The sequence below is a fragment of the Daucus carota genome, chromosome 4 (genome assembly GCF_001625215.2).
Source record: "Daucus carota subsp. sativus chromosome 4, DH1 v3.0, whole genome shotgun sequence".
Classification (NCBI taxonomy): domain Eukaryota; kingdom Viridiplantae; phylum Streptophyta; class Magnoliopsida; order Apiales; family Apiaceae; genus Daucus; species Daucus carota.
The window spans coordinates 43,056,325-43,076,825 of record NC_030384.2 but is presented as its reverse complement, the minus strand read 5'-3'; the positions used below and the strand labels follow the sequence as shown (position 1 = coordinate 43,076,825).

General features: G+C 35.8%; 3 protein-coding genes across 7 annotated transcripts; 2 read left to right on the top strand and 1 right to left on the bottom strand.

Moving 5' to 3' along the window:
- Positions 1–2,985: 2,985 nt before the first annotated feature.
- LOC108218567 (uncharacterized) lies at positions 2,986–9,937 on the top strand. 2 transcript variants are annotated; one of them, XM_017391560.2, is made up of 4 exons: positions 2,986–3,270; positions 4,254–4,664; positions 5,137–6,268; positions 6,601–9,937. In XM_017391560.2, exons 2-4 carry the CDS (start codon positions 4,468–4,470, stop codon positions 9,607–9,609), a joined length of 4,338 nt encoding a protein of 1,445 aa, XP_017247049.1. In that variant the 5' UTR covers positions 2,986–3,270; positions 4,254–4,467; the 3' UTR covers positions 9,610–9,937. The 2 variants fall into 2 exon arrangements, with proteins under 2 accessions (XP_017247049.1, XP_017247050.1); XM_017391561.2 differs by lacking the exon at positions 2,986–3,270 and adding an exon at positions 3,292–3,477.
- Positions 9,938–11,791: 1,854 nt separating this feature from the next.
- Positions 11,792–13,834, bottom strand: LOC108219490 (T-complex protein 1 subunit delta). The gene has a single exon (XM_017392966.2). The coding sequence runs from the start codon at positions 13,611–13,613 to the stop codon at positions 12,012–12,014; it is 1,602 nt and encodes a 533-aa protein (XP_017248455.1). The 5' UTR covers positions 13,614–13,834; the 3' UTR covers positions 11,792–12,011.
- Positions 13,835–15,958: 2,124 nt separating this feature from the next.
- Positions 15,959–19,929, top strand: LOC108219341 (WPP domain-interacting protein 2). Of its 4 annotated transcripts, none has more exons than XM_017392742.2 (3): positions 15,959–16,085; positions 16,408–17,475; positions 19,095–19,929. In XM_017392742.2, exons 2-3 carry the CDS (start codon positions 16,434–16,436, stop codon positions 19,760–19,762), a joined length of 1,710 nt encoding a protein of 569 aa, XP_017248231.1. In that variant the 5' UTR covers positions 15,959–16,085; positions 16,408–16,433; the 3' UTR covers positions 19,763–19,929. The 4 variants fall into 4 exon arrangements, with proteins under 4 accessions (XP_017248231.1, XP_017248232.1, XP_017248233.1 ...); XM_017392743.2 differs by having other exon boundaries at positions 15,963–16,085; positions 16,302–17,475; XM_017392744.2 differs by having other exon boundaries at positions 16,033–16,121.
- Positions 19,930–20,501: the final 572 nt, after the last annotated feature.

Here is a 20,501-nt window from a genome sequence, read left to right as displayed (position 1 = left end):
CGGGTTTCTTGAGATCCAGACCCGATCCATTATATTTCGGGTCGGATCGGGTTCGGGTCCGGGTCCGAAAAATGAAGATCCAAATCCGATCCGTCGGGTTTTTTCGGGTTTCGGTTCGGGTTCGGGTCCAATTCGGGTATTGAAAAAAATAAAATTAAATACAAATTTAAAATTATATATCTATAAAAAATGTGATTATGGATTATTTTTTTTAACTTTAGAAATATAAAAAAGGAAATTACAGGCTTCATTTATTACAATAAACACGTGAAACATGTTAACTCAATTGTATACAATCATTCAACTTATCATTTATATTTTATTATTTTTATTGTATTTAGATTTTTTTAATGCACAATAATTGAGAAAAATAAAATATCGATGTTATAAATATAAATTCTATATTGCAAATATAAAATTAAGTAAAATGTTAATATTCATACTTAATAATTCATAATATTTCAATATATATACTTTACATTTAACATATATGTATCTATATATATATATATAATATTTTGTATCGGGTTTTTATCGGGTTTCGGGTTTGGATCCGGTTTAAATCGGGTTTCGGGTTTCGGGTCGGGTCTCGGTTCGGAACACCTGAGATCCAGATCCAGATCCAAACTTTTTCGGGTCCAAAAATAAGATCCAGATCCGGATCCAAATCCAAAAAAATCGGGTTCGGGTAGACCCAATCGGGTCGGAACGGGTCGGGTATCCATCGGATCGGGTAAACTTGCCATCCCTAACCACAATTTATAGATCGCCTCTGTTTCAGTTTTGTGAAGGAAAGACTTTTAACTTGGTCCATGTCTGGCTACGGTCATTTGTGGCTTCTTACAAAAAATCTGACTTCAACTTTTTTGTAAATCTATTTGTGTAAAAGGTCAAAAATATTGATTAAAACTAATTTTTATTTTTTGCTAAACAATTTAAACTTATCACCCACTTCTTTTGAAATAGAAAACACTTTTTTAAATTTTTTATTTTAAATCAGAAGCACCTTTTTAAATTTATGGAAACTACCCTTGATATATGCATACTCCGTATCATACACATACAGGGGCTAATTCATTGGTTCGATCGTTTTATTCTAATTTATTTTAATGAATATTTATGAGATATGTTATGTTTTATTTTATATTATTTTGTCTATAATTTTATTATATAACATTTAGATTCATTCATCTCAATCTTAAGTCATTATTGTCTCATATATTATTTTTACTTCAAAAAATTTATAATTTTTATCTCGTGATCTTAGGGATGGAATAAATAGATAATTGAAAGTAAAATCCGGAAGAATCAAACTTTTTGAGAGAACAATAAATAATAATTAAATATAAGTGAGCTTAAATTTTTTATGTTCAATATAATAAAGAAATCGCTGAAGGACCAGAATGAAATATCCGTTTAGAAAAATGTGAAATAATTTAATGATTCAAATAACTTAGAATTGAGTGATAAAAAAATATAAAATTGTATAAACATATTTTTGGATTATCTCACGTATTAGTACAAATTTCATTTTCATTCTCTTCCAATCCCAATTAAGTGGGTGTTTGTTTAGGACTTATAAATCCAGGATTATAAGTTAAGAGCACTTATTCGTACGGTTTGTGTAATAAGTCAAGAAGCACTTATAAAAAGCTAGGAATGCTAGCTTTTGTTTCAGGGTTTCTACTTATTTCTCAAACACTTTAATCACTTATAAGTCTTATCTTATTTCTAACTTCTACTCCACTTATTTATTTTAAGTAAGAAGCACTTATTTTAAACTCATCCAAACAGCTCCTAAATTTCATTCACCATAACATTTTTTTTGATCTAGTTAAAAGTATTATCCTGTTACTCAGAATACTAAAAAAAAATACACATGCACATATTTAATGTTAAACTTATATTATAATTTTTTTATTTGTATTGATAACTTTTTTGTCAATTGATAATTGATTTGGCTAGGTTCAGTGTATTTTGTTGGATGGAACCTACAACTGAAATGGACCATCCAACACGGCTTGATATTTACTTTCTATCATCAATTTAAAATGATTCTATCTGATTTAATTTTAACATAATTTTACATATGATTCTCTCCAACACTGAAGGAATAATCAGTAGGGCAAGTTGAACAAAATTGAACAATATTTTAATAATATATATGAATTAGGAAAGGGTAAAAGTCGGGCTAAAAAAACGACAAATCATAAAAATAATATCGACCAAGAGCGTAAAGAAGTAAGAAAATGATTTTTCTATAAATAAAATAGGAAATGACTAGTAGTTATCAAAAAATACGATGATTTTAAGAATATTTTGATAATTTAGAAAATAAGTATAATATTATTAAAATCATATTATATGTCACATATTATATTTGGATTCAGGAGTTCAGTAAGAAAAACAGCTTTCTCTTAATATTTAAAATACATAAATAAATACAATAACCTAGTGAACTTGCATTGAGGGTTGGCGTGAAGAAAAGGAAATAAAAAAGGGTTGTAGACTTTAGTACATGCTTCGAACATGAATTAATGTCGAGGGACACGATAGTCAACATAAAATATTGTCGTTATAAGAAGTTTGTAACGTATGATTCTTATCCCGCAATTTCCTCAAAATCCCAGGGCTAAAATAGACAATTAGGTATGCAAAGAAAAAAAATCTGGGAATAAAGAATGGATAGAAAATGAGGACCGTAGGGTAGGTAGAAGATAGGCCAGCTTTATAAAGGTTCATATATTTTATAATTTTCATTCATTAAATATTATTTTATGTGAAGTATCGTACGTTTATCTATACATACACTGATATACATAATTGTAGCTTATACGTGAATCTAAACATTAATTAGGGCTTATTATTTATTTACTCGATTATTTAATGTATGTTTAGTACGTTGTAAATAATATAATGCGTATTTAAATGGCGATACTATTATTTAAATGAGGCACATTCAGAGAATGAAAGGCTAATTGTGAAGTAGCAAGTGTAGTAAATGGTAGAAAGAAAAAAACTGCTTTTTGGTGGAGAGAAGAACCTGATGCCTCTTTTGATGTGTGAGCGGGTGGCTGCTCTTCCTCTCTCTCCTCTCTAAAATCTCTCTCATCTCTCTCCCAATCTCTCTCTCTATTCTCTCTCTATTATAACTTTAACCGAAACTAGTACACATCATATCATACATCTTCATCTTCATCCTCTTGACCTTATTTTACTCCTATTTTCTGCCCCAGAAAATAAGATAAACACATCTTGAGACTCAACAAGGTTTGTACCATCAGAGCCATTAAGTGTGTGCGCTTTTGTTTTCCTCTCTGTCAAGTTTTGTTTGCTTTCTTTGTGTGGTGCCTCTCAGATTTTCTTCTACTTGGGTTTCTTGAGTTTGAAAGTGGTTGATCATGGGCTAGATTTGTGCTTCTTTGAGTTTTGCTTTTGTAAACCAGCTTAAATACTCAAAAGATTGAAGCTTGGTTGGTGGGTTTCTTTGATCTTGGGTTTTCATGTACTTGACCAACTGACTTGTTTGGTCTTCTTCTTGGTGGATCTGTGTATATCTTCTTTGGGGATCTGTGTATATGTGTTCTTATGCTTGATCTTGTTGTACTGTTCACTAGATGTCTAGAAAAAATTGAATCTCTTGCTTTTCTTTTTCAAGTTTTTTCTTCATAAGATGTCCTTTCACAGCTTTCAACTATCTAGATTCATCTCCTAATTTACTTGATCAAGACCTTATTTCCACTTTCTCTATGTGTGGGTGAAATTCTTACCTGTCTATTTACTTAATTCTTTTTTCCTTTTTTTTATTTGAATTTTTTGCTTGTGGCTTCATCTTCTTTTGATTTGGGTTTAGTTATGGAGCATGAAAATGCTTGGTGGTATGTGGATCTAGTGAGTCTTGATGAGTTTCATCTACTTGTTTGTATGGGTTGCCCACATAAGATAACACTTGAGGAAATTTGATACATAATATTGTTTTTGCTTGAAGCTTTTGTTCTTTGCCAAATATGTACTTTTCTTGTTTAATCAGCCTCCTTAAACAACTTGATGATGATGAATCAGTTTTTAGTATAAGCTTATACATCCACTTTACTCTTACAAGTACTTTCTTGCCACATAAAATAACGTTTTGCAGGAGCTTAAAACATGGTCACCTAGATTAATACACACACATACACATATTGGGTCTTGTTTGATTTGCCTATTTATTTCATGAGAAGCTAATTGATCTCATATATGTTTTGGTTTCTCAGGTTGCTAGCCAGTTGATGGTACATGGGTTTAAGATAAAGAAAGGCATAATCTTGAAATTAAGTAAGGTGGGTTAGGGTGAGTTTTAGATCTTGCTTCTAGTACTGTTGTTCAAGTGGTGCTGGTTACTGTTATGCTGAAGACTAAGTATAATAGTAAGATAATTAGAGTGAGTAGCTCTAGTAGCTGTGGAGATAATAAGAAGCTTAGCAGCAGATGTTATCCATTGAAAACCCTCCATCAGATCCCCATCTAAAACTTACTGCTGATGATGATGATGATGTTGACAGGATCCACACTTCTTCTGCTTCTCAGATAGAAGTAGTAGTAGATCTGTTCAAGTCTGTGTCTTCTGACTTTGAAGATAATCACAACCAAGACAGTAGTAACCCACCTCCCAAATTTTCCATAAGGTAAATTCCTCAACAGATCTACATCACTACTGTGGCTTCTTGCCCACCTCTCTCATTTCATCTATACAGTCAAAGTTGGTTTTTCCGTGGTCTAACTAATGTCTTCTTTTCTTTTCAACTTGGGTATGATTTCATGTTACTTTTCTTGTATGTGAGATGTAAAATGAAAGAGCCTGAATTAATTGTGTTGGTTTCAACTTCATATACTGTTGTAAATTTTCTTTGTTTGGGATATTTAGTTATTCCATTGTTCTGGGCTCCTTGTGCTTTTTCAGGAATCCTAGATTTTATTTACCGTGGTCCGTATGTTCCTTATATTGTTTGCATACAATAATGGACACATCTTAATCTTAACATCACTTCAGTTTTGTATATGCTTTATTTAGCTTAAGCATATCAAGTTCATGCCTTTGGGTTTACTGGGTACTTGTCTGATCTTATATCTTGTATTTTTTATTTGTTTCTCGTGCAGAGATTATGTTTGTAGTACCCGGAGTAAGGATATAGCGACCAACTGGCCATTTTCAGAGAAGAACTTGCAACTATGTCAGAAGCAAGGTGTGAAGGATTTGTTGCCACCTTTTCAGTCTCTTGATGCAGTGAGAGAGCAGTCTGTAAAAGGATGTGTTGTTAATCATAATCTGCCAGATCAAGAAAATCTAAGCAACTCTGACAGGAAGACTGTAAGGCAAAGCCATCAACACGATTCCGTCTTTGCTAATGGTGCTAGCTGTAATCAGAAGCTAAACTTGGATCGTTTGCATATTATTTCAACTGTGTCCGATCACGGAGACGGAGAAATTCCATCTGAAGTTAAACAATCTCACTCTACAAAAGATTCAGGAGCTGCAATCTTGTTAGACTCCTCGACCAAACAAGTCAAGGGTGCAATTCTTCCAGAAATTCGCGAGACCGGTATAATAATTCAACAAGAACCTCCGCTTAAGAAGCCTAAAGCAATTTTGAAGTTGGGTACCTCAGCTGGTACTAGCACAAAAGAAGACAGCACAACTAACAGCTTCATAATTTCAGAAATAATGGCTTATAAGGTATGCCCAATTTGCAAAACCTTCTCATCCACTTCCAACACCACCTTAAATGCACATATCGACCAGTGCCTTTCTGGCGAATCGACTTTGAAGTGGTCGGCAGATCCCAAGGTGATTAAGCATAGAATAAAGCCAAGGAAGATGAGAACGATGGTGGATATTTATGCAACTGCTAAACATTGCACGCTGGAAGATCTTGATAAAAGAAATGGAACAAACTGGGCAATGAGCCCGAATCCAGTTGATCAATCAGGTGAGCTGTGTCTTAAAGAGAGGGCGGAAAGAATGCCAGCTAGTGATATCAAGGAGAATGGTGATAAAGAAGGTGAAGTCTATATTGATACCAATGGCACGAAAGTTCGGATATTATCAAAGCACAGTGAGGGGGATACTGTAATTGGAAATTCAAGAGCTCAAAAGGGAGATAAAGGAAGCATATCTCTTGTAGAAAAGAAGAAGAAAAAGCCTTATAATGTGCTGAAGCATCAGAAGTTCCTAAAACTGACTCCTCATCTCAAGCCATGCTCTTCGAAGCCACGTCATCCTACTTTTGAGGTAGATTGTTGCTTTGACATATTGTCGTTAACAATGATGTTTCACTATTTCTGTTACTGTTTGTGTGCTCTTCCTTTATCTTTGCAGGTTCAGTTATAGGCCGATATATTTTGAGATTTAACTAATTATAAAGAGCTGATCACTAGATCTTATATCATCAGTTGCATTGTGTTTTTGATATTTTTCTTGTTTTCATGTTTATATCAGTGATTTAGTCAGATATAAATATCTGCTATTGCCTAAAATCTGTGGTACAGTTTACATGACAGTCCATTGTAGTACATTTTAATACTTGAAATAACCCTCATCAATTTTGCAAATGTTGATTACAGACACCCGTTGGTTCAAGTAGAAATATCGATGTGGACCGGCCTAGTGAAAAAGAGGTCCATTTGGGAGAGTGTTCAAATGCTCAGGAACCAATTAAACTTGATGATTCTGGAATTATTAGACAATGGGTAGGATCTAAGCGATCAGGTCCCGCGAAGACCCCTCGTCAAGATAATCACCAACATTCTGGACATCATTTGAAGCACTTGGTTGGTGAAAAGGACCATACATATCTGGCTGACTCGTATGGGGGTAGCAACTGCATTCTAAATAGACAACAGTCATTTAAAGATACAATTTCTTCTCAAAGCAGCAAAAGGATGGAAACTTCATCAGATGAACATGGTACTGATTTTTGTAGGGGGCAACCACCACTTAAGAGACAAAGGGAGGAGTTACCCTATTTGAGTTCTAAAGGGGTAGGCTTGGGAAAGAGGTCTGTGATATCACCAAAGCATAAGAAGTTGAGAAAGGAAGGCACTATTATGCGTGATAGCGGCAATAGTAGTCTAAATCGTGCATCTCCTGGATCGTCATCTCTGAGCAACAAAGCAGTTAAGATCAATACCTCTGATTCCCTTGTTTTTGCTGCAAAGTCATCATGTATGCATCAAACATTATCATCAAAAGCAACAAAGTTCACTTCTGCGAGAAAAAGACATTTCTTCACAAACGAAGGAACTGTGCGAGGATCCGGATCCGAATTTAAGATGCAAAGCTCAGCTCCTACGAGATCCAAGGTCAATAGAAAATTTGAAACTGATAGTGATTTTACTAGGAAGCTATCTCATAGTAATGATGATCATGCTGACATCACTGATAAACAATTTAATTTGTCAAATTTCACCGCCAAGATGTCTCATAGACAAACAAGAGTTTTGAGAAAAAGAAGGAATAGTGATGCTATGAAGGTCTTCAGTAAGGAAGATTCTCCTGATAGTTTGAAGAATTCGCCACCTGAACCTCCTTGTTATGATCGCGGTGAGGGTGAAACGAAGGAATTTTCTCCTGTAGATTTTTCCCAGTCCTTAGACAATTCAGAAGATTCAGTTGATGGTGAAGAATCCGAAAGCGAAGATCCTCTAGCTTTCAGCAAGCATATTGCTACGGGAAAAGCCTTTAAAGAAGGCTTCGGGGGGAGTTTAAAAAGCTCAAGCAACTCTTTAGACCCAGAATTTCATGAGTTTCCTACCTCTTCTAGAGCAAGCAAGTCTGAACGTCGTTTGGAGGTAAATCAGAGGCATTCATGCGGACATCCAATCAGTCCAACTGACCCAGTTGTTGGTGGTAGACCAGAGTTTTTCTCTGCAGATAGAGGTGGCCATGTTATGATTGGGGATAACAGTCATATGGAAACACAATTAGATACTAAAGATGAGCAACTCAATTACTTCTCCGAGGTTGACCCTATACCTATTCCAGGGCCACCTGGTTCCTTTTTGCCAAGTCCAAGGCATATGGGGTCTGATGATCTTCAAGGGAAATCTTCATTGAGCACTTGCAAAATTCAATTTACAGAAGATCATCGTGATCATGGTCGGAGGGCTGAGTCTGATTCTCCTACTTCTGCAATTTCAGATATATCTAATCCTACATTGGAAATATCCCAGTCAAAATCTTCAAAAAGCTTCTTTGATGAACCTCTTGCTATTCAAGATGAGACTAGAAAAGGTTGTTCAGGGGCTGCTCAACTTTCACAAGCACTAAATGTAGGAGCTGAGCTCTCTAACGTACACACACTGAGAATCAATGTCAATTTTCCTGAAAAAACACCTGTTAGTTTAAACTCTGAACAGTCATGTTGTTGCTCCCGAAAGGAAGGAGTTGAAGGTGTTCCAGTGAATTTTCAGGAGTCACAACTGCTAAGGCGGAGGACGATCTCATCACTGCCATCTCCTGAAAAGCACATGGAGAATGATTGTTCTGAAAGGTTTAGCAATATAAACTCCAGATCTGAAACATTCTCTCTTAGCAACTATCCCAATGTAGGACCTGGAACAATATTGAACCATCCTTCAAGGATATTAGCCCCGGAACATATCGAGAAAAAGTTTTCTGCTGAGCATGAATATGAATTTTCAAGTCAGAAGGATCATGATTCAGCTAGTCCATCAGCTTCAACTCCTGTTCTTCGGCTAATGGGGAAGAACTTGATGGTGGTCAATAGAGATACAGATGCATTCCTGCAACATAGGCAGAACCATTCAGATTTGATGAATCCACAGCCACATCTGCAGACCGGTACAGTTGCAAGACTTGCCTCTGGTGGAGTTGATAGCAAGGACTACCAGTCGTATCACCAGTTATATGCTCAAGGTCCTGTTAACTTTAGCCGGGATCGACGACAGGATGCAATTGGGGGGAAATTTAATGTGAAATATCCATATATGTGCGGGAGTGATCCAGATGCAAAGGCCCCACCAACACACATCCAATCATCTGGACTGACTCCGAGCATAAATGCAGCTGATGCTCGCAAGAGTCCAGTGGAACAATATGTGTACAATGGCGGAAGTTGCTTGTTAAGCGAAGAACAAAGATCCCGAGAAAGACCGGACAATTCAATGACTAATGGTTTGGAAAAAAAAATCAGAACTCCTGAGGCCAAAAGCTGGGGTGTGGGTTCAACCTCCAGTAGGGAGATTATCATTATTGATGATGCTACTGATATTAAAGTTGATTCTGCGATTGGTATGATGTGCAATGAAGAAATGAGGAGAACTCGGGTGTCGTTATCTGGGAATTCATTTCCAGGGGCCCCTCATCTTAGCCCGAGGTATGCAAGTCCTTTTTGCAGTAATATGGTAGAAGGTGCAGGTTCCATCTATGGTAGGCGACCCGTGGTGCACAATACGAGTTTCCAGTTGCCGATTTCAGATGGAAATGCAACTCGGCCTTTGAAGTGGAATGGTAATCCAGAAGGTTCGAGCTTACTGAATCCAAGTACCGCTACATCATCATCTCCTAGTCAGCCGAGACCTACATTTTACTACTATCCAAGCTATGCATGAACCACAAGCTAATTATTCTAAAAAAAAGTTTCAATTCTGTTGGAATCTCAATTGCCAAATCAGATGGTCTGATAGCAGCTCTGATACTAAATGAATAAAGATATGTAGTTCCTTCGAGAAAGTCGAACTGCAAAAAGAGTAGCAGATAAGTTCCTGATCTGGTTTAATCATGGTGTGTTGGGTTTTTTCATTGAGGCTGCGATGGTAACTAGCTAGGATATGTAGCAGTTTTCTGAGACTTTCGATGTGTAAGCAAATATTAAAGGATTCCTGCAAACTGTTGTGTAAGCACTTTATAAAATAATAGTAATAACTTATTTAATCCTCATGACGGGCCATATCTATTCATTCACTTCAATATTTGATGTGGCTATTATCTGGTTAATTAATTTGAATGTTATATATGTTGAGTTGTTCCATTTCCTTGTATGTACTACGGATAGTCATGTATAGAGATGGTACTATCATGGCTAATGATATAAATATTTAGACATGAAAATGCGGTAAAATTATTTTTATTTAGGGTTAAAATTAGCGGCGTTTGTTGTAGATAATACAAGCTATAAAACGTAAACTATGGTGGTTTGGTGACCGACTGACCGTGTACGTGCATGGTGCATGCATGAATTCTGACATTCTCGCAGGCCATTTCCTCCCACATTGCGCATGTCATATTATAATTTCATGCAAACTTTTGTGGACATTACAAAATAAATCAAGTCATGCCATACAACAAGAGCGAAGGTTGAATTAAGTCACACAATTCATAACAATAGTATGAGTGTTATGAATTCATGTGTTATTGCAGCTAGTTGATGTATTCGTTTGCGATACAGACTACATACTATTAGTCTCACAACAAACGAGGCTCCATGCAGTAGTTCCATGTCTAAGCTTGTACATGATTGATCATCTACAGTACACACCTATACATACATACATACATATATTATTATATGAATGTGAATACAATGAAAATTGATCAATTATAGGAATAGGAGTATTAGGTTGGTAGGGTCTTGTTCAAGAAGACAGAAATGACAGAGGACCCATGAGAGCGTTCTTGCAAGCATTTTAAAGAAAAAAATAAATAAAGTATAGTGTAGTCAACACAGTGAAGTGATTTCACTTTTCCTTTGGCCTCATTCACCTTTAGTTTAGACTTTTCAATTGTATATGCAGAGACCAGAGTCAGTAGTCCTAATATTCATTCAATAATGGAGAACGGGAATAAGATTTGAATCAAAAGTGGCTTAAAATTTTGATAAACTAGAAAATATTCATTCGTGGATCTGTAAGTTTTTCTTTTAAATCTAGGAACTAGTTTATGTGCCCTAATGTGGCGCCGCCAAATTGAGTTTTATTTCAAAAGCACCGCTTGGCATTAATAAATGTATATTATCTATAATTATCTGACCTAATCTGTTTTAAAAATCTATACTATAATATAATAAGCCAACAGGTTTAATTTGTAGTCGTACAAAATATTTTATACCGTTCAAATTACAAACACGTGTGATGTAATACAAGATAAAAAAAACTCCATCATTATTCTTTTAAATATAATTTATATATTATTTATATACTATATTATAATAAACCGATATTAGTATAATTCGTAGTCGTCCAAAAAAATGTAATCAGTTGGTAAATATAATCTGGTTAAATCTAATTCATTAATACTAAAATATTAATAAGATGATGTTAAAATTTAAATTATAATTAATAAATTACGAATTCTATACCCGCCCGTGCTTCGCACGGGTTAAAGGCTAGTATATATAAGAAATCAATCAGTTTCGTTTTTTTAGTGGGTTAAAATAAATAATTAACCAATTTCATTTTTCCAGTGGGTTAAAATAAATAATTAACCAACTAATAAATAACTGACAATCAAAATAAATGGGTGGAATTGATAATATTTTAAATGTTGTATAATATCATAAAGTTTCATGAAATGAAATCTTCATCTTCTTTTCTTTTTGTGTTTAGAAATAAACTCTTAAATATTATTATTTAGTTTCATGATTTTTATATTTATTAATTTATTATTATCATGATAGCATTGGATAATTAACATACAAATGGTAAAATAATACACTTGTACAATCAAAATGAATGGGTGAAATTAATTATATTTTAAATGTTCTATACCTTTTTTTTCCGTAGCAAAACAAAATAATAATAGTAAGGGTCCTGATATTACATTGTTCATAATAAACAACTTAAAGAAAAGAAGAGCCAACATAACTAATGCTAAAGTGACCAGATCACCACAAACGAGTCAAAACTCATCTAACAAAGTTTCTTACAAAATGGCAAAGCAACTAAAAAAAGATATTAAGAGACAATATCATAAACAGTTTTCATGCAATCAATCCCATGCTATCATCAAATCTTATCTACCTCACTGTTACAATGTCATCAATCTTCAAGATCATCCGCACACATTCTGTGGCCAGAGAAATCGCACTTGTGCTCACTAGCAGGGGCTGCACAACATTTTCCTCCAAGATATTGGTGATCTGTCCCTTCCTGACATTAATCCCAGCATTAATCTCTCCCTGTGCATGCCTGTTGCGAAGCTCAGTTACAATGAGAATTGGGTTCAAACCCGCATTCTCAGCCAAAGTATACGGAATAACTTCCAAAGCCTCAACAAATGACTTCACACAGTAACCTTCCATACCCTGCAATACCTTAGCCCAAGCACCCAACTGCCTCGAAAGTTCAATCTCAGGTGCCCCACCTCCAGCAATCAAAAACTTCTTGTTCACCAAACACCTCACGACACACAAAGCATCGTGCAAGCTCCTCTCCGCCTCATCAAGAACCAACTGATTTGACCCCCTAACCAACACCGTAGTAGTCCTCCCCATCTCCTTGATCCCTGTAATCTTAACAATCTTCCTCTCCCCTAGTGAAACCTCCTCAACCAAATCCGCAAACCCCAACTTCTCCGCCCTAAAATGCTCAATATTTGCAATTGGCAAACAATTCAATGTCTTTGTAATAAACTCAATCTCATCCCTCTCCACATCCTTAACCACCAAAATCTTTGCTTTTGCCAAGTAATGCAATGACAACTCTGTAACCGCATCCCTCAAAATACTCTTCTGAATCAACAACACATTACAACCTGTCGCCTTAATCTTCTTAATCATCCCCAAAATATAATTCCTCTCCTCCTTCAAAATCCTATCCATCTGCGTATAATCACTCACCACTATACTCTGCTCAATATCCGTCTTAGGCGGTGATATCTGAAACTGAATAACCCCAATTTTTGCATTCTCAACCCTAGTCAACCCGCCGGAAGCATGACTAACTTTCTTATCAAAAACCAACCCTTTGACCAACTCCGTATCATCAACCGTCCCGCCCAACTTCTTAACAATCTTGACATCCCTCAAATCAACTAAATCCGGGTTCACCGAGTCCACGACATTCAAAACCGCATCAACAGCCAAAGGGGCCAACAGACTAGAGTACTGAGAAACCACTTTACTATTCAAACTAGTACTTGCTGACTTAATCAAACTCTCCCTATCGGATAACTCAACCGGAACAGACATAGCAGTTAAAACATCAATCGATTTCAACGAAACTTTATGTAGAGCTTCCGAGATTACCGTGGGATGGACGCCGGTGGAGAGGAGAGTCTGGCATTGTTTGAGGAGGGCGCCGGCGATGACGACGACGGTAGTGGTGCCGTATCCGGCGACGATGTCTTGCGACTTCGAAAGCTCAACGAGGAACTTGGCGGCGGGCTGGAGGACTTCCATTTTGTTGAGAATAGTGGCGCCGTCGTTGGTGATGATGACTTCGCCGGAGGCGGTGGAGATCATCTTGTCCATGCCTTTGGGACCGAGAGATGTGCGCACGGCGTCGGCGACGGATCGGGCGGCGTTGATGTTGGCCATTCGGATGTCGTCCTTGCGCTTGTTGTCGACATAGCTCTCAGTTTTGGAGTAGGGAGAGGATTGGATTGCTGTGGCGGCCATTGAAGCGGGAGAGATCGGCAGAGATCGGGAGAGATTTGGGAGAGATTGCCGGAGAGAAATTTAAAATCCTCGAGAGAGTGAGAGACGGTGTTTTGAATCGGGGAAATGAAGGAGAAGCCCTAGATTTGGAAGTGGGTTGTGTTCTTGTTTTTCTCTTTTTTTTTTGCGGCAAATTGCTTATGTTCTTTAAACGTTCTCCTCCCTCCGTGCCGTTCAACTGTTACTTTTGACGCGATTTATGACTCTTTTAAAAAATGTAGCAAGTCCAATGGTGAGCTAAAAATAGATATAGTTATAATTAAAATATAGGGAATTTATCAAATATACTACTTTTTAGGATCTTACTTGCAAAAATACCATCTTCCTAAATTAATTGCATATTTACTAAACTAAGTTTCTAAATTGCAAAAATACTACCCCCTCCCCCTGCAACTAAATGCAACCTCATATGCGAATGCCTGATTTCAAGTTCCATTTTTCAAATTTCATTTTCGATCAGTTGCATTTGGTTGCATTCAGTTGACTCTATTTTGATCTAATGGCCCCGCCAGGGGCACCCATACATCAGTTGTAATTTACAGTTTTCAGTTGCATTTAGTTACTTATGAGATTGCATATTCAGTTGAATATTGCCCCTGCGGGGCCTGCAACCCAAATCCACCACAATATCACCCCACCCTAAAAAAATTCAGTTGCTTATGAGGTTGCATTCAGTTGATTCTATTTTGATCTAATGGCCCCGCCAGGGGCACCCATACATCAATTGTAACTTACAGTTCTCAGTTGCATATGAGATTGCATTCAACCATATGCAACTGAATGCAACCTCATATGCAACTGCAACTCCTGATTTCAAGTTCCAGTTCTCAAATGTCATTTTCGACCTCATCCTTGGAATCCATACATATATATATATATATATATATATATATATATATATATATGTATGGATTCCAAGGATGAGGTCGAAAATGATATTGGAGAACTGGAACTTCAAATCAGGCATTCCGTTGCATGTGGTTGCATTCAGTTGCAGAAGAGAGGGGTAGTATTTTTGCAATTTAGAAACTTAGTGTAGTAAAACTGCAAATAGCTATTCTTGAGAAAAGTAAATTTGCAAAAATTTACTTTTTCCTATATATTTATGAAAAAACCTCTAAAATATAACACCAAAAAGTGGTTTTTTTTTGTTTTTTTTTGTGGTTTTTGGTGTTAAAATAATATCACATCTCCAATGATTGGTGCTATATCTTCTGTCAAATTCATATATGTGCATTCATGTACTTGAATAGGTTGAGATATAAATCTATTTCTTATTCATTTTCCTTTACTTTTTTAGTTTTTGATGAGGTGGCAATTATAGCTATTGCTATAGTTTGTGCTAAATATAGCACCAACTACCAAGTTTAGCACACTATTGGAGTTGAAATTTTTTGATTTTGAGCTATAATATAGATAGAGCACAAGATATAACTCACTATTGGACTTGCTCTAATCGGGAATATTATGGTAGTTTGATAATATATATTTTTTAAAAAATTTAAAAGTATAGTTTGCTCAAATTTACGCTATTATGTACATTCTTTTTAAAGAATGGTTTTATTTCAACTTTTTTATCATGGAAAATGTTCTTAATGAATTTCGAATAGATACACATTTTTAGTTGATATTTTACCATCAATAAAGAACAAAATCAACATATAAAGTAGAAACTAAACGAAAACTATGAAGTTATTGGAGGTGTTTGTTTCCGGTTTAAAAGCCGGGCTTCTGGTTTATAAGTTAGAAGCACTTATTTCATACCGTTTGTGTAAAAGGTCAATAAACACTCGTAAAAAGCTAGGAATGATAACTTTTGTTTCAGGGCTTCAGCTTATTTCTCAAATATTTTAATCACTTATAAGTCTTAACCTACCTCTAATTTTATCTCCGCTTTTTTATTTTAAGCAAGAAGCACTTATTTTAAGCTCACCCAAACGATCCCATTAAATCAAAAACATGAATTTCGAAGTCGAACAAGATATTATTTTCAAAATTTTATCTCCGCTTTTTTATTTTAAGCAAGAAGCACTTATTTTAAGCTCACCCAAACGATCCCATTAAATCAAAAACATGAATTTCGAAGTCGAACAAGATATTATTTTCAAACTTAAGAAAAGAAAATATATGAAGTGACATGACAAAAGTATTTTTATTTCTCTGAAACCAGATTTATACTAAAATTTTGAATTTTACAATTTAACCATCAATTCAAATAAAAATTTCAACTATAAAAAACGAAAATATATGATTTTAGTTTAGATTTTACTAAAACCGACCAAACACGTGGCCTCATCTCCTTCACACTTGAGGGCCCACTTACCTTTTACATCATCATCAGTTTATTGGGAAATCCGTAACCCCAGATAATTAATTAACCTGTTTTCAGGAAATTTCTTCAACCTCTATCTTTCTAATTTTATGGCGCAAAAGGTACGCCGCTGTTTGTGATTGATACACACACATCATGTATGTATATCGTTTTATTTAGTTCAATTTATTAGTCACACAACTTTCCTTATTTTGCTTGCTCTTTTTACTATGTTAATTCTTTTCTAGATCCAAACAAATTAGGGTTACATTTATTTATAGTCTAATTAATTATAGTTCTGGTTTTATTTAATTGATGTTTTTGAGATTGTGTGGTAGATTTGCTCTCTCCTGTGGCCTGGAATGATGGGTTGTTAATTGTTCTCGATCTTGATCTGTGATTCCCCTTATTTTGCATAATAGAGTGTTTTTTTGGTTTGTATAGTTCTTGAAGTTGTGAACTTTGGGGTGATGGATTTGGAGAGTGAAAGTTCTGTCATTGAATCTGTGGAAGATAATAATGAACTTATTGTTCGGAGTGGGAGTAAATTGGTTGATGGTAGTAAAGATTGTGTTCTTGAGAATGTTGGGAAGAGTTCAGCGGATGAAGTGAGACCCGAGGGGGGTCAATCGAAGCCTGCTGGTTCAATTGGGTCGAGCCCTAAGGTGAAGAAAGGGTATGGGTTGAAGAAGTGGAAGAGGATTCCAAGAAGGGAATCTAGTAAGGAACGGGGGAATAGTGTGGATAATGATAGAGGGAAGAGAGTGTTGCCGAATGCAACTAATGATTCGAGAAATCGTGCGGGTTCTGCTGACACGAAGCAGAGAAGTGAGGGCTCGGTTTCGTCTACTAATGCTGTGGTCAAAAGTCCAGGACTTGCTTCTGGTGGTTTTGGTTATGGGTTGGGATTTGGACCTATTAATGCTGTTGCCACAGATTCAGAAAATAGTGAAGATCGGAGTAGCAGGTCCTCGACTGCCGCTAGTGCTCCTAGGTGGAAGTCAGAGATAGCTGCACTGGGAGGATATCTTGGTGATAATAATGGGGTCATAAGTTCGAACAGGGATCATAATGTAGCAGCCCAGATGGGTCAGCAGGGTAAAAGTCGAACTGATTCAGGTAAGAAGCCCAGAGGGAATCAGGTCAAAATCGAGAAGGAGAACTCTCATTCCAGCATGGAGTCTGACTCTCGGAGCTCAAACTTTGTCTTTCTTCAGGGAGCTAGTTCTGTGACGAGTAAGGGCAGACAAAGTAGAAGGTCTGCAAATTATGATGGAGAAAACAGTGATGATGAAGCTCAGGGCAGTGAACAGCGTTTCGCTGAGGAACTTCAGGCTGGATTTAGGAAAAACATGGCTGAATGTGAGGATGTTTCACAAAGTTACCTACCTGCTGATCTGAATTGGAAAAGGAAAGGGGTCAACAGTGAGAACATTGGGTTGTCAGCAGATCAGGATCCTTTGCTCGAGTCTATCACCAGTCTCCAGTCCGCGCATGAAGCACTTGCTCAAGGTGTTCTATCCTCCTTCATTATTAGTTTTAGTTATTCTTAAGTAGATATTATTAGATACATCAGTTGAGCTACATAGATGTAAAGTATCTGGTTGTTGACTTGATCTTTCCTGTAGGGAACCATACATATAGATTTTGCAAGAAGTGCGATATACAGATTTGGGAACCTTACTAGAGAATTAGTACAAGGGCTCGCATTAAATTAACATTTGCTGAATTATATACTGGGCACAAATGGAAAACTGTAATGGTTAGACATAGACACACCTTTTCGAATAGAGTGCAGTTATAAAGTGGTTTGGTCCCTTTACATGATCTTATACCTCCATTTGATTCCACAATTGAACTTGAGCTTGACCCTTCTAAAATTACAAATGAGTGTGTTTGTGTTCTTTATGCTTATGTCCTTCACAAGTCTGATCATTAGAAGATAAATACTCTTCATCACTTTATTGATTCACCTCTTCCACCTCTACTTCTCCTCTTTTCTTGGTCACACCTCTTTTATCGAACCAAATGTATTGTAAGTTGTAATAGGAAAAAAGAAGGTGTTTTCCAACTAAATTCTCTAGAAGTTACTTAATATGTACATAAATATGCAGGGTCGAACAAAAACATAAGATATAGGTACATATAAATATATTGAAGTATATATTATCTTATATTTTGCATTTTAGTAAATCGCAGGATATATTTATTTCTTCCCACATTTTGTGGGGTTTGGATTCTTTGATTTTGATGATTTTGTTTTGTATATGCTAGGTGAGAAAAATAATGCTATGTACAAATTAGTGTCAATAATTGTCACACTACTATACCATGCATTCTTATTGGTGGCGGTTCTAAGAGGAAGACTTGTGAAGATCTTTTGATCCCCATTAGCTTCGGCATCTGGCCTCTGCAACTACTAGGAAGTTGTTTGTATTGTTATGTTATTCGGGGATTGAAATGTTAAGTACTTGTGTGATCTGCAAATACTCTATCGGAGGGCATAAGCATTAGTTTATCGGGCCCTGGCCCTGGATAATATATAGTAATCTTAGATAATTGCCCATTGGTCTTAACTGGGAATAATGTTTCTATACTGAAATCCACTCTTGCTAGGATTTGCTGACCACTTGACCTGCTAAATTCTAACCTGTGAACCTCCTTGTTGCTTTTTAGCTTTCTCAGTTTTAAACTAAATCCTTTGACTAAACTTTGAAGTAATGTACAGAGTAGTTTTTTGTTTTATAATTGCAGTTACAGTTGTCCAGTTTATTGTTCTTTTCTGCTTCACGTAATTTCAGTATTTTCCTTTGCAGTACACTAGTACCTATGAGTTCATCACCGATGATTTATAATTTACTATATAATGAAATAAGGAGCAGTGCAGCTTACACTTGTTTGCATCTGACAGAGGCATTTGAAGCCTGTGTCAAGGACATGCCTTTTTTAGATAGGCAGTTAGGTTTAGGCACACAGTTGATATTGTTCCCAAGTTTTCTCGCCATTTTATGATCCGAAAACCATTTCAACATGATGATCTCCCGTGCTTCTCTCGTTTTTCCGCCTAATTTTGTTCATGATTAGAGATTTTCTGGCAGGTGAGGCTAACTCTACTTGTTTCTACTTTGCAGAACTTCTAAAATTTAGGGAAATCGGAAAAGATGACAGCGATGAGGTCCAGGATAGTATTCCGAACTTAACTGAACAGCAGCAATATGGGGAGACTCGCCAAACTCGTCGAAGTTCATTGGACAATGAGAGAGTTAACTTAAAGTGGAATGTTAACAAGTTAGAAAGCAAGCTTGCTGACTCAAGTTCTGTGCTTGAGGTAAAGGAAAGTAAGGTTATTGAACTTGAAGATAATACAGCACGACTGGAAGAAAACAGAAAAATCAGTGAATTGGAACATAAAAATTCAAGAGATCAGAATTTGGAACTTGAAAGCCTCTTCAAGCAGAAGATTGAAGCCGAGGTTGGGTTTCTGGTATTATATAGTAGTTTGTCTTCGGGTGTGAACAAAGCAGATGAAATCAAATTTTTGGAAGAACAGAAGACACTTGCTTCAGAACAAGCCAAGATAGTGAACTTCTCTGAAAACATAGGAACCAGAGCACGCATGCTAAAGAGACAAGTGGACGAGTTAGAAATGAAAAAGGAGATCGGTGAATATGTGAAGCTGGAGAAGAGAATGTGTAAATTTGCCTCACTTTTCTTCATACAGTTGGTGCTACTGTTTGCGGCCCTTTGTTTCTTTGTTTTACAGTTGGTTCCTGAATACACTGAGGATGTACCCACCTAATTTTGTAGATAGTCTTCCGTAGACAATAGTCAATATGATGTTGCTTGTAAGTTCTTGTGGAAGTCACGGATGTTTGTGTTAAATTGATTGTGTACTTTTGTGTTGGTGGATTTTCTTGTTTCTGGTGCTAAGAGTTTAAACCCAAATACTACCTTTTTGTTTTGGTATTGTGTTGTGTACCAAATTATTAGGTCTAGTTTTTATGTCCTACTCTTGAGACTACAACTATCATAGAATAATTAACTGAAAATTTCATTGACTTTGCATATAAATTGTTGTAGGCAAACTTTGATCTTGGATTATAACTGTTTCTTAACTAGCTCGAGAGAATGAGAAATTATAGGGAAAAGATATTCAGATATTCATTGATTGTAGGGTTATGTATTCTAGATGGATGGATATGCATCGTTAAATTTAAAGCGGAAGGCAACAACTACTTTATACGTTCTTAATAAGTTATTTTTTTGATTTAAATTTTAATAATTAAATTGATAATAATAAAATTATTTTTAATTTTTTATATAATTTGAAAATATATATTAAAATAGATAGATTTAATTTTTATTAGATATATAATAGATATAAATTAAATAATCTAAATAATTAGTTGGAGATGAAGTGAATAACAGCTAAACCTAGTACAAAGCGGGTATTAATTAAGATTTTTAGTTAGCGGAGGAAAAAGAAAGGTTAAACTACCCTTTATAACCTAGCCACATCACATGTACAGATTATTAAA